General features: G+C 40.1%; 1 protein-coding gene across 2 annotated transcripts in view; it reads left to right on the forward strand.

The window, feature by feature from the left end:
• The window catches only part of STOX1 (storkhead box 1), a 57,531-nt gene extending 35,884 nt beyond the window's left edge, over nt 1–21,647 (forward strand). For both annotated transcript variants that reach the window (XM_004470530.3, XM_023592314.3), the window contains exons 2-4: nt 13,716–13,868; nt 15,064–17,404; nt 21,281–21,647. In XM_004470530.3, the coding sequence (XP_004470587.2) occupies nt 13,716–13,868; nt 15,064–17,404; nt 21,281–21,428 (2,642 nt within the window). In that variant the 3' untranslated portion in view covers nt 21,429–21,647. The remainder of the gene's footprint in view (nt 1–13,715; nt 13,869–15,063; nt 17,405–21,280) is intronic.
• The last annotated feature ends 324 nt before the right edge of the window (nt 21,648–21,971 follow it).

The following is a 21,971-nucleotide window of genomic DNA, read 5'->3' on the forward strand; positions in this document are numbered from 1 at the left end:
CTCTTAGACATATCTCCAAGGTCTTTGCCTTTATTTTCACTGGAATTATAAACTTCAGTTAGGGAAGTCTCTCTAGAGATCTATACAGCCTTGCTATCTATTAACTGCCTGAGACTTGCTCTTAGTCTTGGATCCCAAGGTTTCAGCAAAATTTATTCAGAAAGTCTCAACTCTGCATAGTTAAAGAGATCCTGCTTCTCTTGCTAATGATTTGCTCCATTGGGCCATGCTAGAAGCAGAATGAGTGCATGGCTCTCTTGACCCAGCTGTCTTCTGGCTCACGAGGACTGTTTTTGCTCTCTTAAAGGCACCATGCATTGGGCTGCCGGGCTAAGCCTGAGGTGGTGGTGGGAAGGGGCGCAGGCAGCCAAGGCAAGAGGGTTGGTGAAGTGAGTAGGAGTTGAGAAAACTTTGGGAGTGTTGGGAGCAGGAGTACTGTCTGTGGGGTACTCGGGAGAAGGGATCATGAGTAAATGGAGAATGTCCATATTAAATGCCTAAAATGGAGGAGAAAGGGGCTAGAGAAGCAGTACACTATGAAGCACGCCTATTTAAGAGGTATTTTGGATATCCTTTTCTGGGCTGAAACACTCTTAGAGAGACAGAGAGAGAAAGACTGTGTGTTTGCTTTGAGTGGGGCTGGAGATCCTTGTCTGTGTGGGAGGCCAAGCGAGGGGCCAGCTGATCTCTGCAGGAGGACCTTGCAGTTTCTCACTGCCTGGACACTCAGCACGATGGGCGTGATCTCACACTCTTTCTACCAGAACCTAATCTGAGGCAACGTTCCGGATGCTCTGCATCCGAGGTGCACGACCCAAGGTGGCCCAGGGTCAAGTGGATGGTCAGCTCCTGGAAGCAGTGATCATATGCCCCCCACCCCCACCCCCCTGCAGAGCTCAGAGCCCCTGATCTTAAGGAAGGCCTTCAGACTCTGTGAAGAGTTCTCAGGAGTTGTGAACTTTACATTTGTTTTTTAAAGCAATTACCTTGTGACAATATGCCAAACTCCTGCTGAGGTGGTCACATCTGCCCAGATGTAATAGGAAGCTTTACTTCAGTGCTAAAGAAAAGGAAATTCACAGTTTAAAAATAAAAATGTTTATGTCTTGGAACTTTCTAAGATTCATAGAAAAGCATCTTAGTAAAACTACATTTATGTGGCTTCTTCCCCCAGAGTGGCTTTTATCTTTTAGAAGTTAATAATTTCAGGAGGCCAAAAAAATCTAATCAATTGAGAACAGCTGGAGCATGGCAGACAGAGTCTGGGAGAAGTGAGAGACAGCAGTGATGCAAAAACTCAGTGGTGCTTTCCAGAAGGGAGCAAGAGCATTTCAGGGACCAGAACCAGAGGGTGACTGACTGGGCAGAGTGACCCTGCTGGCAGAGCATGGGGAAGCATCTGCAGGCTTTCCTAAGTCTTCCTAGATTCTGGGGGCAGATCCTGTGCATTATTCTAGGTCACCCCATCTTTGCTTCCAACCACAGGAGAGGTGCAGGCAAGTTTTGTGATGCTTTTGGTAAAGTATATATGTTTGTGCAGAGTTGGGGGCAAAAGGCAGCATTATGTGCTTTATTTCATGATGCAAAGTGGAGCTCTCTCCTCACTCCCATCTTTACAGAACCCAATCCTCTTTGGAGCAGGAGGCCTCTGCTGCTTTTAATTCACCAGCACCCAGACACAGCCACAAGACTTGGGCCTGGGGTTGATCCAGGCTCTTTCAGGACCAGCAAATGGCAAATTACTTCCTCTCGAAATATTAGTGGGGTTAGTTATTTTTTGCCTCTTTAAGTCCCAAGTTAATCCTAACATTGATGTTGATGGTGATACTGATTTTTGGCTCCATTTCACAAGACTTCCTTTCAGGAGAAATAGAAAGGCATCCTCTTCTCTGGGCTGTAACTGTAGATACCCATTTTGAGAGGGAGCTTCTCTTAACAGCTGTGACAGGTCTTATCTTCCCGTCTGTGATTTCCACTTGCAATAAAGAATTCCTCCCCCATCCAGAGAAGGATGCCTATTATAACCTTCTTAATATAGATTTCCCCAAACAGTTACAAATTAGCAATATTAATAAAGCTTCTGCATCTCATTCTACTCATGGCATGAGTATACCTTGATTAGGTATTTCGGTTAGGGATGGGTTTTATTACCCTCTAAAAATGGCTTGAACAATTGAGGGGTAGAGTCGTCACATATAACAGGTTTGAAGGTAGCCAGTGTGGGGCAAGCACAGTGGCTCAGCAAGGCCATCAGGGACTTGGGCGCTATTGTTTTGCTTTGCCTTCCTCAGTGGGTGGCCTTTTGACATCATGCTTGTCACTTATGGTCACAAGATGACTGCATCCTCTTCGAGACCCAGGTAGGAAGAAAGAATAGAAGATGAAAGGGTAAAAGGTGAATGAAGGGCTTTTTTTCTTGTTAGGCCTCTTCTTCCAGCAGCTCTCTGCTTTTATTTTATTGACCACAATTATGTCATGTGTTATTGTAAGTGAGCCTGGGAAACAAGTATTAAGCTTTTCTGTATCCACATTAATGAGAAAGGAAAAGGTGAATGCAATTGAATGAACCAACCTACGTTATCTACCTCAAAGGCTTACAATAAAATATTACTGAATAGGACACTGAGGTATGCCTCTTGGAAACAAAGTAGGACTAGAGGAGTAAGCTTTACTAACTTTACTGTTTAAGAGTCCAGTCAAATGGGCTGTAGGGATTGGGAAAAGAAAAGCCAGGATTGGCCAAAAAATCCGTCCATTTGCCTAACCAGTGCCCTATAGGAGAAACTCGGAAGTATTAATAATAGCATGGAATGAAGGATGATCAAATTTAACATCCCTAATTTTGGGAAGAAAAGTTACAGAGAGGTAATACAGATTGAAGAACTGACACATGTCAAGGCTTATTCCAGGCACTGTTGGATGGTCCCCATAATAACCTATGAGCCGGATACTGTTATTTATATTGACTGGTTGAGGGCACCAGTTAATACTCAAAGAGGACACACAGGAAGTGGAAGTGGAGGATTTGAGCCCAGATCTGCCCCACTGGGACAAGTCTGCTCTTTTTCCTCAAGATGATCCTGCCCAGGCATCCACAGACTTCTGGGGATGGCATCTGGAGGGGACCCAGGAATACCCAGTCCCATTCCTACCAAATAAAGCCTGCATATTGGGTGGTAATTGCCTCCAACCACTGCTCTTCCATTAGAATCTGAGCCCCTTGAGGGCAAGGACTGTATCCTGTTCACTGTTGCATCACTGGTAACTGGCCTATAGTAGGTACTCAATAAATATTTGCTGGATAATGAATGATCATGAGACTGTAGTATTATAATATCAATGTACTATGAATGTCTTATGCTAAGCCATGGTAGGCCATTGTTAACTATTTCTTAAATGGTGCATGTGAGGAAGGACAATATAATTCCAGCTGATAGGACCAGAGAATAATTCATGGGAGGGTGAGACAGCATTTGAGCCAGTCTTAAATGACAGGTAGGATTTGGAAACACTCAGGTATGGGGGAAAGTGTTTTAGGTGGAGGAAACAGGGACAAGATGAGAAAGTGAGGACTATTTGAGAGAGCCCAGTTTAAGTGGAGGGAAGTCACCTGTGACTTCGGCGGGGGAAAGTATGTGTTATCAAATATGATTGGGAAACATTAGGTTAAATAACTAGATTGTTTGTGACAGAAGTTCTTAGAGCTTTCAGAAATGCCATTGTGGCTCCAAAATAGCATTTCTCAAACATTTGATCTTGGCACCCTTTTTCTTGCTGAGTGCACCTCATGGAATGAGTGTTCCACAGTACACATTTTAAGAAAGGCTGATCTAGCTTAGCTCCATACTTATAAGCAAGGCAATTGAGGCCCAGAGGAAAGAGGTGGGTTACTCAGGGCCACAGAGCAGAACTGGATTAGCATCCCAGTCGGATCACTTGGACCCTCTACCCCCTCATCCCCACCTCTACCTCCAGTGTACTGCTCATTTGTAATATGAAGACTATATGGATATTAAGGATATTGTAGGGAACTTTTATTTGTCTAGAATCCAAACAACAAAAAACCTTTGCTCAGGACTTCCCCCCAGTTTTGTACGGTAGTATTTTATATTCATTACCACGGCACTGAGCAGAGATGAGAGCTGCCGTGCACTGTTGTGGCCTGCGCAACCTCCAGAGCCTTGGGAAGGAGGTTCATGTCCACTCTCTTTCTGGCTTGCCTGGAGGGTAAAGAAATGATATTCTCCGGCAGAGCTACTTTTAGGGCGATTTAGGGATTGGGGTTTACAGCCTGTGCCTCTCTCCTTACCTCTTTCTTGCCCATATCCCTTAGACAGGACAACCCCCTGTTGGTGTCCACATCTTAGTCCCTGGAACTTGCTACTATTTTACCTTCCATGGCAAAAGGGCTTTAGCAGCTATAATTAGATTATGGACCCTAAATCAGGGAGATGATTCTGGATTATCTAGGCTGGTCTAATCTATTCACATGAGCCCTTAAAAGCAGAGAACTTTTTCCAGCTGGAAGCAAAAGAAATGTGGCAGAAGGGGAAGTCAGAGAGAATCGAAGTGAGAAGGACTCAATCCTGGCTTTGAAAATGAAGGTGGCAACCTGACAAAGAATGCAGGTAGCCTTAAATTGCTGAGAGAGGCCTCCGTCTGGCAGCCAGCAAGGAAATGGGGTCTCAGCCCTACAACCACAAGCAACTGAATTCTGCTATAAAGCTGAATGAGCCTGAAAACAGATTCTCCCCCCAGAGACTTCAGGTAAGGAAGGGAACCCAGGCTGGCTGGCACTTCATTTTCTGCTCAGTGAGACCCAGAACGAGGAAGCACTCAAGCCCACCCAGACTTCTGACCTCTGGAAAGTAGGAGATAATAAGTTTGTGTTGTTTTAAGCTTGTAAATTTATGGTTAATCTATTTTGGCAGCCAGAGAGAAAGTCATATTAACATAATCAAAGTGGAATCCTTGAAGTGAAAAGAGGTTAGGTCCCGCAGGGCCTGAAGGGCTTTGGGGCCGAGTGTGAATGAGTGTTAGTGCTGTTAAAAATCCAGCTGGTTGCAAGCCTTCACATCAGTGCCTCCCAGCTGGAACCTCCCTGTATCTCTACCCAAAGTGAGGTGGTGGTTGTGGGGGAAGGGAGTTAGAGGCTCCAAAGGCCACTCCAGCATAGGGCCACCTCTTGTGTCTTCTCTACTATATCCATGTGCTGGGTGACAACCGCATCGTAGGTCTCCGTCATAATTAGCCCAAGCCTTCTGTAATTCTACTAATAGTTGATATTAGTGGATGTATATCACTTGAAAAGAAAGGGGCTGCTAACTAATCCTCACAGGTTGAAGTGTAATTATTAAGGAAGATATCACTAAGGACTCCTACTGTTTGAACAGTCCAGCCTTCTAAGAGAAGCCTTTACCTTTTTAACAGAGAACATTTCCCAGAAGGGAGCCATTAGTCTAGGAGTCCAAAATAAACCTTGCTGTGCTTTACAAAGAATTTGAGCTTCCATGGTAGATGACCTGAATACCCTTGGATCTTCTGAGTCTTGGTACTCTTTTGTTTCTAAATGTGGAGGAAAGTGTTTGCATTCTTTTGCTTTACTAAAATAAAAGGCAGACAGGGAGAAGGGCTCAGTTTTAATGGCCTTTCTTCTTTTTCCATTTTATTTGACTTTCTGAAACTATTTGAAGTTATAACATAAAAGATCTAATTATTTAACACATGGAAATTTTTGTATAACATCTTATCTCAGATGAGGAATACACATTGTTACAAAATACTTTCATTTTTAAAAAGTCGAGGAATATTCTTATCTTAAAGTTTGGTGGAAATTTTGTACTGGTTAAAAGTGCAGGTAAAATCAGGAAAGCTTCTTGGATTACTTAGAACAAAACATCCTTTTTTATTAAACTTCAGTGTATTTGCAGGCTATTTTATTCGCTCTCTTTTGTCATCTCTAATGCACATGGAAGATACCTTTCCCACAGTGTGATTCAATACCGGCGCCCAAGGAGATCGCCTCAGATTTCATGTGTCCGGGTAATTAGCTGCATTTGAGTGACTCAGTTAAACCATTTGAAGTTCAGTAATGCATGAATTTCTGGCAGACTGCCTAGCACAGAGTCCATAAACACACTTGTATAGGGACTAAACGTTTTTATAGTAGAGAAAATTTTGTGTTTTAGATAAGGAACAAGTAATGTTAGGATTAGCTTTGCCTAAATTTAACCTATGGCAAATTCATGTTTTATTATGACACACAAAAAAGTTCTGATGTGAGTGCTTTCCAAAGAAATCTTTCCTCTGCTTTGTATATTTGGTGGCACAGTGTCTTGTGGACCTTCAAATCAAACAAAAAATTCAAGTGTCCTGAATTAAAAGGTCAAAATTTAAATTGAGCGAGATCTCTTGGAATTTGAGTGCTTTAAAAATGGACGATAAATGTAAATATAAGCATGATGGTTCATTTTTTCCCTTAAAGGTACAGTTTTTATGTAAAACCTTAATTTTGTCCCTGCAAATTTATTAGAATATGCAGGTATCAAAATAATACACTCAAATTTTGATAAAAGATGCTTTTAGTTGAAGGGTTTTCTCAGGACAGCACAAACACAGGCTTAGACCAGGCAGATTGTGACTTGATTTTATTTTTTAAGGAGGTACTAGAAATTGAACCCAGGACCTGGTACATGGGAAGCGGGTGCTCAACCACTGAGCTACATTTGCTCCCCGCAGCTTGATTTTGGTTCTGCCTTTTCTCACGTGGTGGTGTGAAGTGATGTCACAAGCTTTCTTCAGATCTGACTGCATTTCCTCTAAATTATCGTGATACTAAGCCTCACCTTTAACTCACTGATGACCACCTTCAAGATGTATAGTGATGCTGTTTGCTGCCCCGGGTCACATCTTCACTCAGGGTTCAAGGACTGGTAGTTGTCACACTTCTGTTGGCTTGTGCTCCCTATAGCCACCAACCCTGGGGAAAAGAACCTCACTGGAGAAGCCAGTATGTTGACAACAACTCTGTCTCATCAGAGAGTACAAAGTTTAGGTCTATTTTAATTTTATTAAAATTTTCAACTAACAATTTGTAGCCAGCAAATCTCAGGAGTTCTGTTTCTTTTTGAAGATTTCTTGCATCACAGGCTGTGGGAAGGGTTTGCTTGGCCCACTCCAGCGGCCTCTTTTGGTCTGGTGAAAGGCCAAGACTTTGCTGTGTCCACGTGTGCCGTGGCTGTACCTCTTGATATTTTACATGGGGACCTGGGTATTCCCATTTCCTGCATCAGCCAGGAATTGGCACTTCCAGCCACTTTTCTTTGCTGATACTAAACTGCCAAGATAGGGTATTCTTCTAGAGGACTCTGCCCGAGTCACAGGGAGGAGGCCTTTCCGTCCTCACATGAAAAAACAAGCAAACTTCGTTTTCCTCAGAATTTTGATGAGGTCATGGATTGTACAGGCTTATTGTTGAACTGTTGTCACCAACGCCATGAGCAAGCCACATTTCTCTAGGTGTCTGCCCCTACTGGTCAAGGGATTTCTAGGCCAGTCATGAGGCACTAGGGGGAAGAGACTGATTACCTGGGGTTATATGAATTTACACCTATCCCGCTGGAAGCCGGTTCTAATCACAGTTGTAGGACTGCAAACTACAAGGGCCCTGCCTTGGACTTTTACTGGATCCCATCACCTTTTGATAGTTAAGAGCTCGAATTTTTCATTTGCTGATTTGGCATCCACATGCTACATTGAATTTACCTTGCATTCCTTGCATTGTGTTTGTTGTTACTTGTTTTTGTTTTTTTTCCACAAAAAGTGAACCTGTACTTTTAAAGAATAATTGTTTTAAAAGTCATCTTAATTTGCTTTCATCATACTTTGGAAATGAAAAAAAATTACATGCTAACTAAGTCCTTTTGGAGTACAGCAAGATAGCAATAAATTAGTCCCCTCCACCCCCAGAAAGTCCTTTGTAGAAAAGGTGGCATTAAATATAGGGCAAAAGTGACCACATTTTATATGGGTCTACATTGTTGGTATTTTTGTGAAACCAGTTGTCCAGCCCAAGCACTTTTTCCGTTTCTACAGCACCCAAGAGTACAAGACTGGGTAAACGAGAGGGAACATTGCTGTGAACTGTTTAAACTCTGGCCCACAGCCTTTCCTTAGCCTCTTGATCCCTGCTGATCCCTGCTCTTGCTCAAGGGTCAAAGGTCTCAGTAGCAGGCCTGGATTTAAGGATATTCTTCAATTATTCCATGATAATTAAGGATAAAGCCAAAGGGCTGGTCTTCTCTGATTGTATAATCTAGCTACATCTGTAAGTGGGATCTTCTGCAGAGAAAGTTAACTTTTAGTGAAAAACTCTAAGAACTATTGCATTCTAAAGACCAAAGGAGTGCAAAAGTAACTGAAACAGACTGGCTATAGCTTGAAAATGATTCTTGCATCTGTCACAAATGTTCCCATGCCAGGGTTTACTCTGCTTTCCTTCAGAAAGAAAACTCTTGATTGATGTACCTGAAGGATATATCTTAGCAACGGCTGTGAAGGAAATGAACTGAGAAACTTTCTCTAGACTGTCTAGAGAGAACGCAAAGCAGAGAGGTTAAATGCAATTTAACATTTCTCTAAGATGCAGTTTACATATAGTTGTATTAATTTTAAGGAGAAAAAAGGGCCGTTAGTCTTCCTAATTGGGTAGAAGATTCATTTACTCTTTTAAAATATACATCCCCACACCATGATAGGAATTGAAATAAAATTTCCAAGAGTATCTCTGGATTTGGCAAGCAGTATTTGGCCTCTTTAAAGTCATTGGGATTTTTTTTTTTTAAAGATTTATTTCTCTCCCCCAACCCCCCATTCCTCCATTGTCTGCCCTCTGTGTCCATTTGCTGTGTGTTCTTTGTCTGCTGGTATTCTCATTAGGCAGCTCTGGGAACCAATCCTGGGACCTTCCAGAGTGGGAGAGAGGTGATTACTCTTGTGCCACCTCAGTTCCCTGTTCTGCTATATCTTCTTATTTTCTCTCTGTGTCTCTTGTTGCACCATCTCACTGCACCAGCTCTCCACATCGGCTGGCACTCCACGTGGGCCAGCTTGCCCTCACCAGGAGTCCCTGGGGATAAAACCCTGGACCTCCTATATAGTAGATGGAGCCCAGTTGGTTGAGCCACATTCGTTTCCCCATTGGGATTTTTTAAAATCCTGTTTTTCATACATTTCTGCTTGCTAATTAAAAATAGTATTTTCTGGGAAATAATCCGTTCTTTAACATTTATTTTGAAATATATATTCACAGGAGATTGAAAAGAAAAGCTCGGGAACATCCCATGAATCCCTTCCTTAAGCCCCCTGAAAAATCTACTTTGATTTAGTTTTCCCATGAAAAGAAGAAACAAGCTTAAGGATGACTGGACTTGAGAATGGACTACTTTAGTTCTAGCCCAAAGGTGTAGTGGAGACCTTATGGTGCTTGTTACATCTGCCCAGGAAAGGGGCAGCTGGCAGCAGGGCCAGCAGACATGCACCGACTTTCCATCTGCTCATCTTGTTCCTTCTAATGTCTTCCCTTCCCCTTCTTCCTCAGACTTCAAAGTGATGGGGTTTAGGGAAGGGGTGATGTAAAGCTGGAATAGGTAAGAGCAAAACCTCTTTAGATTTACCTTCTCTTTCTTCCCCATTATGCTAGCCTTTGTCTTTCAAGAAGAGAAGACTGTTTGGGTCCCCCCCCCCTTTTTTAAATTAAGGGTTTCTAGTTCACATGGAGTGGGGAAGGGAGGCAGCTAACCAATTCACGATCACGTAGGAGCAAAAGAATTATTTACAGTTATTGGGGCAAAGGGAAGAGAGAAGTTTAGTCACTTATTTGAAATAAAGCATATAAAATTATATTAAAGAAGCATAAAAGTATTTGAAATTGTCCTCTAATCTCATATTTTGTCTGGTTAGGAGGGAGATGAAAGAGCAGAAAGTAAATTTAAGATGTGGAGGGAAAAAAGAAAGGCAAAGAGAGGATGAGGCCTGAGGTGAGGCTTACTACCCTTAGAGGTAGAGTTTCAAGTAGATTTTGAGTTTTAAGTAAACTAATGTCACACTTGGAAAGTGATTTCCAGAGCATCATCTCAACCTTGCCCTTGGAAATGCCAGTTAATTGATTGGTTCCTCAGAATGCTAAAGTCATTGTAGGGCCACTGAATGGAATAGCCACAGCCATACACTGAGAGGAGGTCCTTTCCTAGGTCAGCAATGGAACAGACCAGTGTGATGTGTAACTGCAAAATGCTTCTCAAATTCCTTAAAGAAGTCCTTTATCTTTATGTAGATACAATGAGAAGTACTACTGACCACTTGCCAACTTTGACTATAACCCCTCATGCCTCCACTATCTCTATAGCACTTTTTTTAAAATTTTTAAATTTTTTTTATGGCATTTTTCTTCTCTCACAACAACCAGTGCAGTGAAGTGGTTTGGCCATCACTGGGAGAGTTAACTGTAGGGCATAACCAAGTTTTCTCTGTTCTTTAGCTCCCTTCTGACCATACTTGACTCTCAGCCAGTCCAGGGTCATGTTTATTTGCTGAATCATCAGTACTTTAATGTTGCTATTTTAACACCCTAGCCTTGTACCTCTCAAATTTTGGTGCCCAGACCTGTGGCATGTTAGAAATGTTCTGCCCCAGATCTTCTGAATCAGAATCTGCAGATTAGCACGATCCCCTGGTGATTCCCATATGCACATAAAGGTTTAGAAGCACTGCTGATTTCCCTGGCTCTTATGCTTTGCCACCCCATTTGCCAAAAACCACTTAAATCTTTGGGACTTGGAGTTGTCCTGAATAATATTGCAGGGACAGATGCGTGACATTATATATCCCGCCATGATCCACTGAATAGACTGGGAGAGAGTAAACTACAGTGTAAACTATAATCCAGGCTGTGTATTAGTGCTCCAAAATGTATCCATCAAATGCAGTGAATGTACTAATGAAAGAAGTTGCTGATGTGGGAAATGTGGGGGGGTGTGGTGAATGGGGCATATGGGAATCTCCTATATTTTTTTAAGGTAACATTTTGTGTGATCTATGTATCTTTTAAAAAGAAAAAATTAAACAACAACAACAACAACACTTAAATCATCTTGAGACGTTGGGCTCCTCTGTAATCTCCTTATTCTCCACCCCCCCCACCCCCCCAGTTCACTCCAAGAATTAGCTCCTCAAATCCCCTTACCACCCATCATCCCTCTCTTTCCCATTTTTTTCCCTCCTCCCTATCCCCACCCTCTCTCTCCCTGTCTAAATGTACAGAGAGATTATCTTGCTGGGCAAATATTTTTTTCCTTCTCTGCCTCAGTAAATTCCAGGACTTCAGCCACCCTCTATTCTTAAGTCTTAGATGAAGTAATATCTTCTTCATTTGCCTATGCCTTTGATGTATTTTCCCTTTCCCCTTCTTTGGGATCTTGCTGTTTTACTGCTCTCTGTCTTCCAGAATCGTTTCCATCTCCACTACACCCATCTTTTTTGCATCCAAAGGTGCAGAGATCTTGATTTAAGAAAACCACATGTACATACATTCACTTTCACTTGATCCTACTCCTCCTGTCCATTTGTATTCTGTTTTTCTTCTTACACAATCACATCTTCAAACAAATGGTCTAGAACAGTGGTTTTCAGTTGGGGCAATTTTGCCCCCTACCCCCAGGGGACATATGGCAAGGTCTGGGACATTTTTCATTGTCATATCTGTGGGAGATGCTACTGGCATTTACTAGGTAGAGTCCAGGGATGCTACAAAACATCCTACAGTGCACAGGCTATCCCCCATAACAAAGAATAATCTGGCTAGGGTGACCAATCTTCTTGGTTTGCCTTCAGTTTTACCAGTTTTAGCAATGAAAGTCCTGTGTCCCAGGAAGTGTCTCAGACCTGGGTGTACTGGGATGCTGGGTCTCCCTGTATCTGGCCCAAAGTGTCAAAAATGTGCTAGAAGAAAGACCCATACCTTCACTTTTTCCTCACCAACTCCCTTCCCATTAATGTCACATTTAATTTCTGCCTTCTCTTCTACTGAAACAGTTTCTTTGACCTGTTTGGAACTGTCACCTTCCAATTTGGAAATCCAGTGACTTTTTCTTCTTCCTCAGTCTTTATTGCTCTCTTTCAAGCATTTGACATTGTTGATTTGCTATCCATTTTGAAACTCTTTTTTTCTCATTCTCTTAGTTCTCAACCTCCTACCCTAATTACAGTGCCTTCTTTCTATCGTGGGTTCCTATTCTTACTATCCTGTAAAGGTAGATAGCCCCTTAGTTAAGTGTTCTGTGGCACTCTTCTTTCCTCTTCTATTAATGAATTCATTCCATTCCTTATTGTCAGATCTCAGCTCTGTTAATTAGATTCCCAGGTCTCTTCCCTGAGTTGCAGTCCTTCATTTCCAGCTGATTGAGGGTTTCCTTTGGGATGGCTAGCAGAATCTTAAACTCAACTTGAGTAATGGCAGGTTAAGAAGAATATTAAATAAGTTAACAAGGAGGAAAGACAGTGTGGCCCAGTATAATTTCAGCCTTATCTTTCACTTTGGTCCTATATAACCCTTAATCTATTTAACCAGGATAACTCTATCCATGTCCTTATATGCCTTATGCTTTCCTCTTTCCATGGTTTTGTTCCTTGTCTTCTTGCTGACTGAAAACACTTCCCTTTTTTCAAATCTTCCTGATCATTCCAATCAGAAAAGTGTGGAATTGTGGAAATACTGGATTGGAGTCAGATAACCTGTTTCTGTCACATTACTTGCTTTTTAGACCTTGGGACAATTAATTGAGCTTCCTGTAGTAGATTTCTTGACTTTCAAATAAAGGAATAATAATCTCATCTCTGCCTATCTCAGATGACTAATATGAAAAAATGATTTGAAAGATATGAACTGCCATGTAAACATTGTCTGACCTCCTGAAACCTAATAGGACTTTGTGTCTTACACATGGAAGATATACTATCTCTTGCATGTAAAAAGTAACAGATTTTGTGAACTTGTTACCAGTTAAGACCATTACTTAAATGTTTTTCTTACAGTCTCTATTGTTCTGCATGCCACAGTAACAGTTTCTGAGTAAAGACTGAGGAAAGGAGAGCATTCCACCTGCTATTCAATTATTATTCTTGATAAACTAATCCAAACATTTTATATTATATCAAATTTATTACCTTTCCTTTTTAAAAAAACTTGTATTGTGGTAACATATATCCATAATGCAGTATTTCCCATCTTAACTGTTTTTTTTTAAAAAGGTTTATCTATCTACCTATCTATCTATCTATCTATCTATATTTATTTATTTAATTCACTCCCCTTCCCTGCCCACCGCCTGGCCAGGCTGCACTTTTTTTGTGCTGGGTGGCTCTCCTTATGGGGCACACTCTTTGCGCGTGGGGCTCCCCTACGCGGGGACACCCCTGCATGGCATGGAACTCCTTGCATGTATTGGCACTGTGCGTGGGCCAGCTCATCCCACTGGTCAGGAGGTCCTGGATTTGAACCCTTGACCTCCCACGTGGTAGGTGAATGCTCTATTGGTTAAGCCAAATCCACTTCCCCCCTTAACTATTTTTATGTGTATAATTCAGTGATGCTAATTACATTCACAAAGTTTCTGCTATCATCACCCTTCCTTTTCTTTTTTTTTTAATCTCCAATTTAGGTGACGTCTTTCCAGTGCAAATGAATCCAATAGTTCAATCTCAATTTATACCTTTAACTGAAGTTCTTTGCTGTGCTATATCTGACATGAATGCAGCTCAGATTGTAGTAACACAGGAATCACTGTTGGAGCATTTGGTGAAACATTACCCAGGTAGAGTAATGAGTTTTTCTTTATTAGCAGTTCATTGACTTCTGTTCGTAAATCATCTTAAACAAACAGTCCAGGTGTTTCTTACTTTTATTTCTTCTTCTATGGAACTTTATATATCAGAGCCCTGCCAGAAAAAGTCCTGTGTCAACAAATTTGATAAGGGTATTTCTTTTACTTCCCAGATAACTTTTTCAAACAAATGCTTATGGATATAAATTTGACTCTGTATAGAGGGGTGCAATGTGAAAAAGAAAAGTTCATCTTTTTTCCCCATCTCCTATTCCTTCACTCTCACTTCTCTGAGGTGACAACTGCTATTATCATTTTTCATATGTTTCATAAATTGTATTTGAATATATATATGTCCTTTTATAACATAAATTGGATCATTCTATACATCCTCTCTAAATCTTTTTTTTTACATCTTTTTTTTAAACCTAAAAATGTATCTTGGCGATCTTTATCAACATTATATTAATCTCATTCTTTTTCAATAGCTACATGATATTCCATTATATGACTGTAGAAGAGTATTTTTTATTTTTTCCCATCATAAAAGGAGTATGCTTACTGTCAAGAAATCCAGAGAAGTAACTACTCAAAGTACCACCATCCAAAGAAAACAAATATTAGCATGTTGATTTTTTGAGGTGTTTTTCTTAAACATTGTTTTCATAATATGATTTTGAACCCTGCTATTTGGAAAAGGGAATTACTCATAAAATTATTTTGTTACCTTCCCTACTTGAAATACCCACCATATCCAAATGTTAAGTAGTTTGCCTTATCTAAGGAAGACTGATTATCATTTTCTTTAGATCCTCATGAAGATTAGAAGTCATGAGACTGGCTTTAAAAAATCCCATTTTGCTCACCAAGAAAGCTCTTTTCAGTCATATTTAAAATTTATAATGGGTTTGTATAACAGTGTTTATATTTTGAATGAATTCATATTTTTTACTCTATTTAAACATTAACCAAGCCATACTTCTTCATCTGAATAAAATAATATTCCTATTATTCAATTAAGAGTGTTTTAAATTAATGTTTCTTTGGCATTTTAATTACATATATTGTGTTATAGTCAGCCCTGGGTTCATCCAGCAAATGTGTGGTCATTTCTTAGTTATTGATTTTATTCATTAAAATGTTTCTTATTCAAAATCAATTGTGTAAAAATGCTTGTTTGTTTTAGGCATTGCCGTTCCATCTCAAGATATTCTCTATACCACTTTGGGAATTCTGATTAAAGAAAGGAAGATTTATCACACTGGAGAAGGATACTTCATAGTCACTCCTCAGACTTACTTCATCACAAATACAACCACCCAAGAAAATCAGAGAGTCCTATCAGATGAAAGTCACCCCATGCCAGGTGCCATTACTTATTTGGTGAGCATGGAAGACTGTGCAAAGTTAGCAAAAAAAAATGCTGCCCCCATTTCCCATTGCCTGTCTTGCCGGTGTTTCCCTGATGTGTGTACTCAGGCTGTACCGGAACCACCAGCTGCTGCCGGAGTAACCAGAAAAGGCCAGAGAAGTCCTGGGGAGTCCACACCTGTGGTTCAAAGTCAGGCTCTTCCGGTGTCGGAGGAAAGTCATGTCTGTGATAGCGTCAAACCTTTACTGTACACCAAAGACAGAGAAAAAACCAAGAAGTTTGGCTTTAGTGTCTTCTGGCGCAGTATATCCAGAAAGGAGAAACCCAAAACAGAGCATAGCAGTTTCTCTGCTCAGTTCCCACCTGAAGAATGGCCTGTCCGAGATGAAGATAATTTGGACAATATCCCTCGAGACATTGAACATGAGATAATCAAACGAATTAACCCTGTTCTAACTGTTGACAACTTAATCAAACACACTGTTCTAATGCAAAAATATGAAGAACAAAGAAAATACAATAGCCAGGGCACTTCCACTGATATGTTGACAACCAGGCAGAAATATCCTTTAAAAGAGGGAGTTAAGAAGAGGCATAATCAGTCTGCAAAGCCTGTAAGGCGGAATCATTCTCATAGGAATGGACACAAAGGCAGGAGTCAGGGAAGTGAGCCTATGCTAGGAAGCACTAGACAGAAGAAGCACCCCAAACTCCTTGCTGCCTACCCCACCCCCAGATTTAAAAGCCCAAATGAAGGAGTAGATCAGAAACCACTTGGTGAGAATCCAACTGTACTAGGTTCCCAGTTGATTTACAAAAAGCGAATCAGCAATCCTTTTAAGGGTTTGCCTCGCCGAGGGAGCCTAAAAGGGCACAAGAGTCAAAATATCAGTAACCTGGAACCTGGTCAGATTGGACCAAAGGACAAGACTTTCCAAAGGCCAAAGTCTTTGGATTCTTCAAGAATCGTTGATAGTGAAGCCAAACAATCACATGCTGAACAACATAGTGATAAACTGAAAGAATTGGTTTATGTGAAAAACTCTGCTGTCAAACCTATCAGTGAGGAATTCAGGGATCATCTCTCAAATTACCCTTCATATAGTGTTTCGCAAATTGACAATCAATGCTTTTCCTTTAAGGAAGGTAGGTCGAGAGATGATGTATATGGTGGAGAAAATGAGGTAATCCCTGAAGTCTTGAAGAAAAGTCATTCTGACTTTGACAAATTCGGGGAGACAAAAGAAACACAGCATATCCTGCCACCACGGGTTTCCTCTTCTTTAGATCAGCCTTCTTCTGCTTGCAGATTGGTTGATAAAACAATATACCAGTTTCAAAATCTTGGCCTTTTGGATTGCCCAGTTGGTACAAACCAACCTGATAGGCAAAACCAAGAGTTAGAAGAAGAACTAATGAGACAGGCATTTGTCCAGGGCACAGAAACAATGAGTCTGGAAAATGAACAGCTTTCTGGCCATGATCAGGCTTTGTATCAGAAAGAAGTCGAAGATGATGATGGTGGTTGCAGTTCATTATATCTAGAGGATGATGACTTTTCTGAGAATGATGATTTATGCCAAGTGCTGCCTGGCCACATTCAGTATTCTTTTATAGGTAGAAGCAAGTGGAATAACTTCGAAAAACAAAAGGTGACTGGAAGATCCATGACTGAGTACAACCACAAAATACATAGGTTCAAGCATCAAATACGTAAAGAAAATGAATGTTACAAACCCACTGGATTGCTCACTAACCTAAGTGAAAGCCAGAAACCTCATCTTTCTGCTGAAAGCTGTGGCTTCAATTCAGGGACCCAGTGCAGTTTTAATTATGAAGAGGAACCCAGAGTTGTTGAATGTGTACAGGCCTCAGCACCTGCTGATGGAACTGTATTTAATTACCATAGCACAAGGAATGCCAGTTCTGAGGCTGAAACCCTACAAGACTCTGTTCTTGACATAGGAAAGAAACCAGTTATCTTGAGTCAGAGTCTCCCAAGTCAGGAAATGAGAAAACATTTCAAACAAAAGTTAGAACTTTTCAACACTTCACATATGCCAATGTTGGCTCAGGATATCCAACATACACACAGTCACTTGGAAGGAACAGAAAATTATAGTATGGCAGGAGATAGTGGAATAGACTCTCCACGGTAAGTATAGTTGTATTTGATTAGCCATTATCCCATAGGGATTATTAAAGTCAAGGGCATATTGGGTTACCCAAGGGGAGACTCCTGGATAAACTTTTTATAATCATATAGTTCTGCTAGCCTTTACCAACTAAATTGTATAAATTTAGAGTGACATCTCTTTTATAGTAGGATGGAGTTAATTTTCAGTGTGAACCGAAATTCGACTGATACTGTACTACGAAATCTTGAATTATTTTTGAAAATGGGAAGGAACTGCAATAAATTGATTACTTTCTGAACTGATAATTAAAGTTTTCACTTGTATTTCTGGGTCTGCACAGATTGAGGAGAGGGTCTTAGTACAAAATCACTTAATTTCTCAGTATTGGTTTCCTCAATACTAATGTGCATACCCCTATTGATCTACTTGAATGAATGAATGATAATTATACTTGACAAACTGAAAAATGCAATTATTTTTTGAAATGGCATCTATTTTCTATTTTCTCAGTCGTGCTAGTAATATACAATCTGTGCTATAAAAATAAGAATGGGTAGCTTTCTAACATGAGAATAAAGAATAATGATTGCAGATTGGACAGTCTTTCTCACAGAATATAATACAGTATATTGCTATATTAGAGAAATCATATTTAAAGATGTGACTACTCTATTAATATTTTCTACACTAATTTGTTTAAATCACTCAGGTTAAAAAAGTAATGTGGTCATAAAAGAACATTTGAGAAGTACTGAAAAATATGTTTTTTAAAAACCTATAACCATCCTACCATCTAGATATTTTTTTTTTTAAAGATTTATTTATTTATTTATTTCCCCCCCCCTCCCCTGGTTGTCTGTTCTTGGTGTCTATTTGTTGCGTCTTGTTTCTTTGTCTGCTTTTGTTTCTTTGTCCGCTTCTGTTGTCGTCAGCGGCTCGGGAAGTGTGGGCGGCGCCATTCCTGGGCAGGCTGCACTTTCTTTTCACGCTGGGCGGCTTTCCTCATGGGCGCACTCCTTGCCCGTGGGGGCTCCCCCACGCGGGGGACACCCTTGCGTGGCACGGCACTCCTTGCGCGCATCAGCACTGCGCATGGCCAGCTCCACACGGGTCAAGGAGGCCCGGGGTTTGAACTGCGGACCTCCCATATGGTAGACGGACGCCCTAACCACTGGGCCAAAGTCCGTTTCCCTAGATATTTTTAAAATCTCCTGTAATGCTTTCCCTGTAATGCTTTAGTCTGAATATATCTAGCTATGTATTTTGTCTGTTGGGCTCGTACTATTTTGCACCTTGCTTTTCTCAATAGTGTATAATGAACATTTCTCCATGTTATTAAATAGTTTTCTAAAAGGTTATTTTAAAAGTTTTGTATATATCTTTATTAGTTTTTTTTATTATGTAAAATTATCATACAAAAAGTAAAATGGAAGTCTCCATCAGCATTTTCCCAGTCCCTTTCCATATTGGTGACCTAAACATTGTTATCAGTTGGTACATAGTCTTCCAGGTCTTTTGCTATATAGTAATGAAATAAGTAAATATAGCTCTTTGGTAAAAAAAAAAAAAAAAAAAAAGATCATACAGAGCCATGACTTTCTTTTTTCACCTACATTATCATGAATACCTACAGCATCAATACATGTAGATCTAGCTCAGCGGTTCTTAACAAGGGGTCCATGAGCTTGAATTGATATTCAAAAAACATTATTCTTGTGGGAACTTGTTGGCATGGGTATGATATATTTATTAAATAATAACACAGTACAGTGTGGACTTAGTAAGGGGTCTGAGGTTTTTACCTGACTGGCAAAGGAGTCTGTGGAACAAAAAAGGTTAAGAACCTCATTCTTTTTTTTTTTAAGGAGGTACCCAGGATTGAACTTGGGGCCTTGTAAATGGGAAGCAGGTGCTCAACCACTGGGCTACACCCTCTGCCCTAGCTCACCCTTTTTTTTCCCTTTGTTTATATGGTACTGGGAGCCAAGGACTCAACCTGAGACCTCATATGTGGGAAGCCGGCACTCAACCACTGAGCCACATCAACTTCCCTTAGCTGGTTATTTCATTTGTTTTGCTTGTTGTTCCTTTTTTTTTTTCAGGAGGCACTGGGAACCGAACTTAGAAACTCCCATGTGGGAGGGGGGAGCTCAACTGCTCGAGCCACATCCGCTCCACTCATTCCTTTTAATGGCTGCTTTGCCTTCCATTATGTAGACCTCCATCATTTACATGACCATTATTTTCCTTCCTCTGACATTTAGATTATTCTGAGGTTTTTGCTATAAGAAATCATTCTGCAGTGAATTATTTTTACATGAAAATGTTGTGGGCATTTCTAATTATTTACTTAGCTAAATTTCTATAAGTCCACATTTTCTAAACTTATCTTTATCTCTTTATTGGGAAAACAAAGTCTTTTCTGCTTGAAATAGTTTAAATCATATTAAGTTTTTTAGAAGAGAATCAAAACATGCCTTCAGAAGTAAATAATGGTTGTGTAAACCAACAAGCCACCAGTTCCCTTTCTTTCTTTTCAGTATAAGAAATAGTTTGGGGAAATTACTCCTTGACCTACAGTTGAGATTTTGAATACTCTTGAGAAATTTAATTTCTTCAAAATTGCCTTATAATACGATTTTCCTTAATGGCTTTTAACTATGACCATTAAAGACATTTAGAGGAAAAAGGAGGGAAAATAACATTTGGACGTCAAATATATGCCAGAATTGTCATAAGTATGAGGGGGCTAAAGATGAACAGGATATAGCTGCTACTTACAGGAAGCTTACAGTTTAGTTTAATTGAGATCAACAAACAATAAACTTAGATAAATTGAAGTAAAGAATAAAGCATAACCTTCTTCATAACTGCCAAAGAGATGTGAAATTGGGATGATGGGCTGTGTGGAGAAAGACTTACATATCTTAATGTGATCAATAAGTGATGGGGAGGAGCAAGGTGGAAAAAGTGGATTGTCAAAAGCAAATATAACCAAACAGTAATAGGACTTGGCTGAAGCAAGGCAGATGTGTTAGTTAAGGGACTGAAATAGCTTACAGTTCCTAGGAAAGAAATGTTGTCAATATGAAAAATATTTCATTTGACTCTTCCCTTCTGTATGACTTCTCAGAAATAAAAGTAATAAATTACTTGGGAAGATAATTGATCCCTTAAGTTGTATACAAGAGTCTTTTAGGGAACTTACTTTTTGTTTCTGACTAAAATATACTTGTTATTGAATATGAGAACAGATGTTGTTCAGAAAATATGCACTTCTTGAAAGCAGCTGTCATTGTGACGTCTTTAAAATATAAAGAGCACTTTAGACCTTTAAAAGTTAACTTATTGGGGGAAGTGGATTTGGCTCAACTGATAGAGCATCCACCTACCATATGGGAGGCACAGGGTTCAAACCCAGGGCCTCCTGACCAGTGTGGTGAGCTGGCCCACATGCAGTGCTGATGCGCACAAGGGGTGTTCCCTGCGTAGGGGAGCCCCCCACACAAGGAGTGCACCCTGTAAGGAGAGCCGCCCAGCGCGAAGAAAGTGCAGGCTGCCCAGGAGTGGCGCTGCACACACAGAGAGCTGACACAGCAAGATGACGCAACAAAAAGAGATACAGATTCCTGGTGCCACCTACAAGAATGCGAGCAGACACAGACGAGCACATAGCGAATGGACAGAGAGAGCGGACAACAGGGGTGGGGGGATGGGAAGGGGAAGAGAAATAAATAAAAAATAAATCTTAAAAAAAAGTTAACTTATCTGAAAAATGCATCCTACTGTTAGTAAATGCACTGTTTCAAAGTAACAAATGAAATTATAATGCCTTGATTAGAAATCCAGGTCCCTTTTGCAGGCAGTAATTCTGTTATTTTTCATATCTTTAGGACACAGAGTCTGGCATCTAATAATTCAGTCATTTTGGATGGACTGAAAAGAAGACAGAATTTCCTACAGAACTTTGAAGGCACAAAGAACAGTCAGACACTCACATCCAATTCCTTACTACAACTAACCCCAGTCATAAATGTTTAATTCTTATTTTTCTTTTGGAAACATTTTTTTGGTAAAAATGTACAGCATTACTATAGATTTGTTTTAATCAACCAAATATATAGGAATCTTTTAAAGCATATATACTATTAACCTCATTACATATTTTGTTTTTTGTTGTTGTTGTTTTTTTTACATTTTAAAGCTTTTTTGGGGGGTTTAAAGAATATATAGTTTGCAATAAAAAGAAACATGAAATCATTTGTCCTCTTCCAATGAAACATAATTGCATTGAATTTTCATTCTTAGTTTCTCAGATACAAGAATGCTAATTTACTGCCCAGTATTCTAGTTCTCTATCCATACTAATACTGAGTTCACATGTTAAGTGGATCTCACCAGATTTCAACACAAAACCCAGAAAATAGTGTGTTTTGTAGTGTTGCATTTGCAACTGAACTCCTGATTCATAAAGAATTACATAGAAGTGTTGGGAACTTTGCAACAAGAATTCCTTTTGTTTAATTTTTGCTGCTCATCGTCTTCTCTGTGATCAGTTTGAATGTGAACAAATGGCTCAGCCTA

This window comes from Dasypus novemcinctus, chromosome 6 (assembly GCF_030445035.2).
Source record: "Dasypus novemcinctus isolate mDasNov1 chromosome 6, mDasNov1.1.hap2, whole genome shotgun sequence".
In the NCBI taxonomy this organism is placed as follows: Eukaryota; Metazoa; Chordata; class Mammalia; order Cingulata; family Dasypodidae; genus Dasypus; species Dasypus novemcinctus.